This window comes from Pseudonaja textilis, chromosome Z, assembly GCF_049901715.1.
Source record: "Pseudonaja textilis isolate UNSWEBS1 chromosome Z, rPseTex1.2, whole genome shotgun sequence".
NCBI classification, from domain to species: Eukaryota; Metazoa; Chordata; class Lepidosauria; order Squamata; family Elapidae; genus Pseudonaja; species Pseudonaja textilis.
The window spans coordinates 63,335,000-63,343,096 of record NC_142008.1 but is presented as its reverse complement, the minus strand read 5'-3'; the positions used below and the strand labels follow the sequence as shown (position 1 = coordinate 63,343,096).

General features: G+C 36.4%; 1 protein-coding gene across 2 annotated transcripts in view; it reads right to left on the bottom strand.

Annotated features, from left to right (window-relative positions):
- Positions 1–325: 325 nt before the first annotated feature.
- LOC113437296 (uncharacterized) overlaps positions 326–8,097 on the bottom strand; it is a 68,824-nt gene continuing 61,052 nt past the window's right edge. Inside the window, exons 1-5 of one of the 2 annotated variants that reach the window (XM_087917922.1) lie at positions 7,827–8,083; positions 3,002–4,876; positions 2,373–2,495; positions 1,773–1,922; positions 326–566 (exon numbers count right to left, since the gene is read on the bottom strand). In XM_087917922.1, the coding sequence (XP_087774048.1) occupies positions 532–566; positions 1,773–1,922; positions 2,373–2,495; positions 3,002–4,876; positions 7,827–7,875 (2,232 nt within the window). In that variant the 5' untranslated portion in view covers positions 7,876–8,083 and the 3' untranslated portion in view covers positions 326–531. Of the gene's footprint in view, positions 567–1,772; positions 1,923–2,372; positions 2,496–3,001; positions 4,877–7,826; positions 8,084–8,097 lie in introns of those variants that run through there. The other variant, XM_026702204.2, reaches the window with a different exon arrangement.

The following is an 8,097-nucleotide window of genomic DNA, read 5'->3' as shown; positions in this document are numbered from 1 at the left end:
GTTAAAAATTACAATTTAAAGGCAACTTAAATTCTGAGACTCCATTCAAAATCTATAGGGCTGCATATTTCTTTAAAGCCTTGGTTTATGAAACCATGATTCGAACTTTATATTTATAGTTTCTCTTTATTTATAACAATTACCTTGGTGTCCTTTCAGGTATCACTAGAAGCAAGACTGTTTGTGCCAAAATTGATACTTTTTAAAGTTAATGCTTTTTAAACTAAATTGTGATTCCCATAGTCCTTTATTTCTTATTTCTCAGCTGAAGCTTTATCCATTCTTTGAGAATAAGTTTTACATTAGAAATTATTCACACATCCTATTAGTGCAACTTCAACTTTATTTAAACACTGTGTTACTTAACGTGTGAAATGTGTGTGTCCAAATTAATTTGTTTTGCACATTTTACAGTGTGAATTGAGGAATCCTTTACAATGCAATTTAAACCGATTTGCTTCTCCAAAAATATTACAATTCCTCTAAACAATGCAAACAAATATTTGCACTTCTGATTATCATTGTCTTCTTTTATCTTTTATAGGGTGGTTTCCTTGCTTCACATTCTGCACAGAAGGAAAACATAATATTAGACAACATAGTTTTTAAAAGTAGGCCAAAGTGAAACCATTAGACTTTAACCATCTGACATCCATTAATATATGCAACCTGTTTTTACCTATAAGTCTTAGATAAAAAATAATTTGCAAATTGACAATATTCAGAGCTGTTCAGAATAACCATATTGCAAACTTGTCTGTCAAGATTTAAAGCTTCTACAAACCATTACAGTATAACCAATATGAAGGACCATCTTAGACAGGATGATAAAACATTTCCAATACTCAAAATATGTACATGGGATAGGCCTATCATAATAAGTTTATATTACTTATGAACAATCTATATAAGAAAAAGCCATATATGAGCAGCATTCAGATACTTCCCAGCTGCTAAAAATTAGGATATCATGAGACTTACGTAAGTTAGATGCATGGATTGAAAAGATTGGGATCCAGCCTAATTTTTTTTTAAAAAAAATTTCTTTTAAGTGTGAGAATTCAGACTTACAACCTGCATCCCAGTTTGATTTGTCTGACATGTCTGTTTTCACATCTTTCTGTATTACAGCTTAACATGCACTAACTATAGATACATGGCAGTATACAGCAACAATTAGCATAACTACCTAGTAAAATATGTGCCAAAGATATGAACATCTTGACTGTACCTTAGGAAAAGCCCACTTAGGCATTCAATTTCAACTGTTATTAATACTTGTTGCAATATAACAATCCATAATAGGGAAGTAAGCAGGCATGATGCTCAGTAATATATAAGTGTCAGATCTTTCAAGAAATTAGTCTATGGCTAAACAGTTTAGAACAAACAGGAATCTCCCATAGCACTTCAGCTAGACTTAACAGGTTGCTTTCCAGGTATGTATTGTATACATACAGTATGTATTCCACTGATTATATAGTCACTACAGTTATTTTATATTTTACTGATTATGATCCATGTTACTACATATATCTTTCAAAGATGAGCAGGAACATAATAAGCAAAAAAAAAAAAAGATTCCACCATGTTTTTCCAGTTCTGTGAACCGACAGTTTTCATTTGTAGCACTGGTTCTAAGAAGACTATATGCCGAATATTATTGGACTTCCATATACTACTCAGAACCTTCTTATAGAAATTATTTAAAGGTGAATTTAAAAGAGATTATCTGTTTATTATGAGATAACTTACTGATATATTGTACTTACCCTTGTGATATGTAATTTTAGGTTTCTTCCATACTTCAGCTGTTTCGCATCTTGTGTCTCTGCGTTTATGAGGTGGTTTATGCACTCTTTTCTTCTTTGGACAGTCCATGTACATATTGTCAGATGCAAAAGGGAATACTTCCAAGATATCTGTTATAAATGCAATAATTTTATTCATTTGTTTTATTTATTCTGTGCCTAAAGTTTAATTCCTTCTGCCATTTCCCACTTTTAAGTTACTTTGCTTGTAAAGACATCTGTACCACACCTCATTCTTTAAGAATGGTTTTTCAAATTCACTATACAAGATAATATATATTTTCTCAGAATAAAGTATGAGTAGGTATGTGCTTCATATACACCAGCAGCTAGATAATTGTGACTGAGGGTTCCAGTTGAATTGTAGATATTATTCAAAATTTACATTTGCTTCGAGCAGCATTGGAATTGCTTTTATGTATAATATCTCAGCATTCAAATTAACTTCTTTTTGCTTGCATAAGTTGCCACTTTGCTTTGAAAAATGGAATCAGTTGCCACTGAGTTAAAGAAAATCAATTGAATGCAGTACATTTTAAATTTAAACAATAAAGACCATACCTTTCTCTTTTGTAGCAGTAGGTAAGATATCATCAGGCTTTAGGCTAGCAGATCGGGGTCTAGCACCACTTTTTATCCAGTATTCATCAGGTCCAGTCCTTCTATTTTCCTCTTGTAACCATCCTGATCAACATATAATGCAAAAGTTCAGTTCTTTGCTACATATATGGTTAGTAGCTGGTAAAGCAATTTGGCTCAATAATCCTAACAAAATTGATTCTCTTCCAATATGTCCACTGATATAACTTCAGACTATGAATATATTCAGATGTACACATAAATCAACTATGCTACTTTCAAGTCTTCATCAAGGAACATTTAGACTACTCACTCAATATCCTATCATATTTTAAAAGCTTGTTTGTTAAGTGTGTACAAGTATTTCAAAGTAAGAAATATATATGAGGAGAAAGAGAAAATTTGAAATACATTCTAAACTGCAACATTTCAGAGAGATAGGCATTCAAGTAGCTATGTACAAAATTCTTGATATACAGCTTATTTTTTTAAAAGCCTGCAAATCCCCCAAAATAATCTATTTTACTCTCCCTCTTCTTGACTTATAAAGACATGAGAAAATGAAGTTTTCTAAAATAATAGATTGACATCTGTTTCAGTTTTCTATTTACCTGAGCATTTCTGTGGATTTCTTGTGTGTTCAAGTAATTCAACCTGTTGGGCTCTAGGTCTCATCCAGCAGATGTTATAATCATCACAGAGATTTTCATCTTGCTCCTTCTGCAGTTTAATAGGTAACCCAGATATTTTTTCTTGCACAGGCCAGTTAATTACATTTGGTGGGACTGTATTTTTAGGGATTCTCCAAAATACTTTCTGGGCAGTCTGCTGACCCAATCTACTTTTGTCTGGGTTTGGGATTTCATATGGCATATCTTCCTCAACAAAGTATTCCTCATCAGTTTCTTGTTCTTCATATTCTTCTGGTTCCATCACCCAATATTCTTCAGAATCATCAGCATCTGATGGAGATGAACTTGTTATTTTTTGGAGATAGTAGAGATGCTTGTTACTGGAACATCTTGGAAAAATGCTCATCTTTTTGATTTGGCTAGGAATCTCTTTAACCTTGACTCTTGAATCCCTCTTGAGATTCTGACTAAGCTCACTAGTGGCCTGTTCAATCCCCATCACTTCCTCATCTTCATTGAGGGTGCCTCCAGTTCTTATTTGACCTATTCCCAAGTCATTGCCATTTTTCTTGAAGGTACATAAACCCTTTGGAACCAGATAGTCTGGAACTATGATAGACACTGAAGAATTCTCAGTTGATACACCTTCTTCAATAGAAGACGTATCATCAGAGGTAATACTGAGCAAATTTGGACGCTTTCTTCGGAAAAGATATTTTTCGTAGTTATAGTTTGGATCCATGTTATCCACACAAGCCAACCAGCTCTCAGAAGGAAGATATTTTTCAGAGTCATCACACCATTGGATTTTTTCAGAAGTATTCCAGTTTTCATTGTTCATGTCATTATATTCACTCAACTTCTGAGGCAAATCATTTGTCATCTCCATGCCAGAGGGAAATAATTTTCTTTGTCGAATATGATTTGAAACTTCTTGTGGAGTTTTTGAACTACTTGATTTTTTAAAACCAGGTGGTATTTTGGCCATCAGTACATCTTGCTTTGTCCCTGGGTGGTCAGCCCCAGTTAGTTCAGTCAGTTGCACTGTTCCAGCTTCATCCCTTGGACCTTTTGCTCTGTAGTTTATAATTCCTTGTTTTTCTGAATCTTGATTTTCTTTACATAGAAGCTGTTTCTTCTGCATGTCCTCAGGAACATTTTGCTCCTCTGAAAATGGAATACATGGAAGTAATTCTCCTTGTTCATGAGTCCCATATGCAACTCCTTCACAGGAGCTACCAGCAAGCATATCTCTTTGCACGATATTCTTTGGGACTTGTTTTTGTGCCATCTCATAGAGAGGGATTGTTTCTTTGAAAGACTTCCAGAGCTGAATAGCAGGAGCACCATCATTTCCATATTGTACTCTAACTTTCTCTTTCTCAATGGCATAGCCTGTTGGGGGAAGACTTCGAAATGGTACAAGACCTGAAGGGTTCTTGACAAGTTCCTTGTCTGACATAGCAGAAGATATTGTTTTATCTGTTTTTTCTAATAAACTTTCAAATTCCTTAGAACTATCAGATGCAATATAAGCAGTATTTTCAGTATTTCCAGCATCACAGCTTGTTGTTCCTATATCTTGTTCCACATGTGTTTTTGCTCCACATTCAGATTCTCCAAAATCAGTTTGAGTTTCTTTGTCCTCTGTTTGTTTCACTGGATTTTGTGGTTGATACATCATGGGAAAACCATGCCTGAACCGTGGGACTTGATACACCATAGGTGATGGAGGACCACCAAAATAAGGTCGTCTAATTCTCATATGCATAGGAGGCTGTGGAACTAAATATCGAGGATATTCATGGGCAGGAACTGAGTAACATTGGAAATATGGATTGCCATTTCTTAAACCTTAGAACAAAACCAAAATTACATCAGTTATATCATTGATTTGTAATTGTAGATCTTCAGCAAGGCTAAACATGCCATCAAGCTAATCCAAAAAATTCAATAAAGCCCCTAAAAATAAAGAATATATGTATTTATGGTATTTTAATAGCATCAACAGACTGTTCTATATCTTCCTAGGTATCCTATAAAGTTGCTGCAACAGAATAAAACAATATTTCTATTACCTCCAATTTAGTTGCTGCAACATATAAATCAACATTTCTAAGCTCCTTGTTTTCTGATATTGAAAAAATTAATAGCTCTGTGCCTTTGGCAATTCCTGATTTTACATTTTTTTAGTTTAAGATTACAGTTATGCCAATAGAAAAGAATATTTGTAGGTCATGATTGAACTGCAATGCCCTTGGTGCTCTCCAAACTTTGTTATTTTCTTCCAGGCATTTCATTACCCAACTAGCAAACATCATCAATACTAACAGTGTTTGACCTAACAGTAAACAATCTAATTAAGGAACCACCAAGAACAGTCCTATTAACATGGACAAGGCAAACCACTTGTATATAAACAGAGTAAACCCCATCCTCTTTTAGCACTAGTTGTGTACTGAAATGTCTGCAAGAAAACAACCAAGCTCAGAGATCACTGAGGATCCCACAGTTACAATTAAATTTAGCTTAGCAAGACAGAGAAAACATGTAGTACATGCAAAATTTCAGTGCAGCTCAATGACTATTACTGAAAAAAAGCCATAATTTACAAGTAAAGGAGGTTGACAACCTTGTATAATTTGGGAATTGAATAAACAGAAGACAATATTTTTGCTGACAATTATATTTGTTATGCTTTTTGCTTTTGATAGATCTTGAAAAACAGAGCTAGTATATATCTGGCTAGTAATTGTATGGAAATATCCATGAAATACTAGGAAGGTTAAAAAAACAAATTGAGCCAAAAGAACAGGGGCATATCTATGAAGCTGCTAGAAGCTGTGTTTGACTTGAAGGAGACACTTTCTATATTAATCTCTAAGCTCATTTGCTCTAGGAGCAAGCAAGCAGAGGTTATGAAAGTGAGATATTTTCTGTTTGTTACTATATGCTCGGAAAGTTTCATCCACTTTAAACTAAGTATCATTAAGCTGTTAAAGAGAACCACAATGAACAAAACTATGCAGAACCTATTAAGGTATTGATAACTAATTAACTTTATAGTATACTATAAAGTGTGTCACAAAACATTAGAACTATGATCCTAATCTGAGTATTAGTGGTTCCATACACACACCGTATTTTGCTAGTATTATAGAAAATAAGTTTTAAAGCAAATTTCAACATCTGAAAAGAATGCATAACAAATTATGACTTAAGAAGGCATGAGCAAACTGTTGGAAAAATTTGCTAGTGTCATTTTTGCCTTATCAGCCTTTATGTTGTGGGAAGACACCCCTCCCCCTAGAAGAATGGAATATTTTGGGACATATTAAAAGGCAGGATGGAATATTTCCCTAAAGGAGAAATGGGAAAAAAATCTTAAGGGAGACAGAAACAAGCCTCAATCTCCCTGCACCAAGCCAAAACTGAGGAGGCCAACTTTTAGAAATGCAGATCTGGTAATCCATTCAGAAAGACTGGATCAAGATAGAAACGCAAATAATAAACAAAAGGTTGAGCAAATTTGCTTAGACAAACACCTAGGATTTGCATTTCTTCTTTGGTTATAGAGCCAGCTATGATCCCTAGATGACCCCCATTGGAATCCAGAAGGTATAAAAACCTACCCACTCTAAACTCTATTTTGTCAGTTGCCCAGAATCACATATGGTTGATGATTTTGTTTCATCAATAAAAGGAACCTTTCCTTCCAATCAACCTCTAGCTCCATTTTATTTCTGGTATCTTTCTCCCAGCTTGGACCTGGACCTTGATATTTCTTCCAACAATATCTTTGAGACTTGCTATGCCCCTTCCTAGGCATAGCCTCCTAGTTGTTTTAAAATAGTGGTTCCCAAACTTTTTCAGTCCACCGCCCCTTGGTGCTACAAACTCATCCTCAGTGCTCCCCACCCAGAGGTGGGATTCAAATTTCTTAATAAGTGGTTCTGTGGGTGTGACCTAATTTGTGGGCGTGTCTTGGTCATGTAACTGGGTAGGTGTGGCTTGCTGGACATGTCTTGGTGGTCATGTGACTGGCTGGGCGTGACCAGGTGGCCATATGACTAGCAAACCAAATATAACTGGTCCTCTCTTAATGGTCAGTTGCTTAGCAAGTGTTCTAATTTATGACTGATCTCCTCAGAGCTACTTGACCTGTTTTTGGAGTTTTGACAGACAGACAGACAGACAGACACAGACACACACCCTTCTAATCCTGCTGGAGCAGGTAGTTGGACTAGATATCTCATTCACTTTCTCCTCCCTCCCTCCCTTCTTTCCTTTCTTTTTCTTTCTGTCCCTTCCTTCCATCCCCCCTCTTTCTTTGTTTATCCCTTTTCTTCCTTTCTCTCTCCCTTTTTCTTTGCCTTTTCTTTTTCTTTCTTATCTCTTCTTTCTTTCTCTTTCCCTCTCTTTCTCTCCCTCCCTCCCTCCATATCCCATTCACTTTCTCCTCCTCTCCCTCCCTCCTTCCCTTTCTTTTTTTCTCTTTTCTCTCCCTCTTTCTCTCTCTTTCCCCCTCTCTCTTTCTCTCTTTTCCTATTTCCCCCTCTTTTTCCCTCTCTCCCTTTCTTCTTTCTTTCTTTCTCTCTTTGCTCTCTCTCTTTCCCTCACTCTCTATCCCTTCCTTAATCTATCTACCTATTTTCTGCCCAGGCAGGCATGGTCTAATCTGTCAAAGATCTGAGCTAATCCTGCATCACCCTGTTTCCCCTTTCAGAGGCCCTGGCCCTTAATCTCTTTGTTTCCTCCCCTACAACCGCCTCTTTTGTCATCCCAGTCATGGCTGTGACTTTACCTTCCTCCCATGGCTGGCTGCCAGAGAAGGCAAGCCAGGGCTGAGCCATTGTTGTCGCTGGCTCCCACCAGCCCACGTCGCCGTTGTCACGTCGCCTAGACTGCAGCCGCAGTGAAAAAAACACGTGACGGCTGGAGGCTTTTTGCAGTGAAAATTACAACCTCTGGCTTTCCTTGCTCCACTTCTCCAATGCGCCAATGTGGCTGTCAGCTATTATGTTGCGCATGTGTGCAATGTCGAACATGTGCAATAAGGACAGAATGGGCAGGGA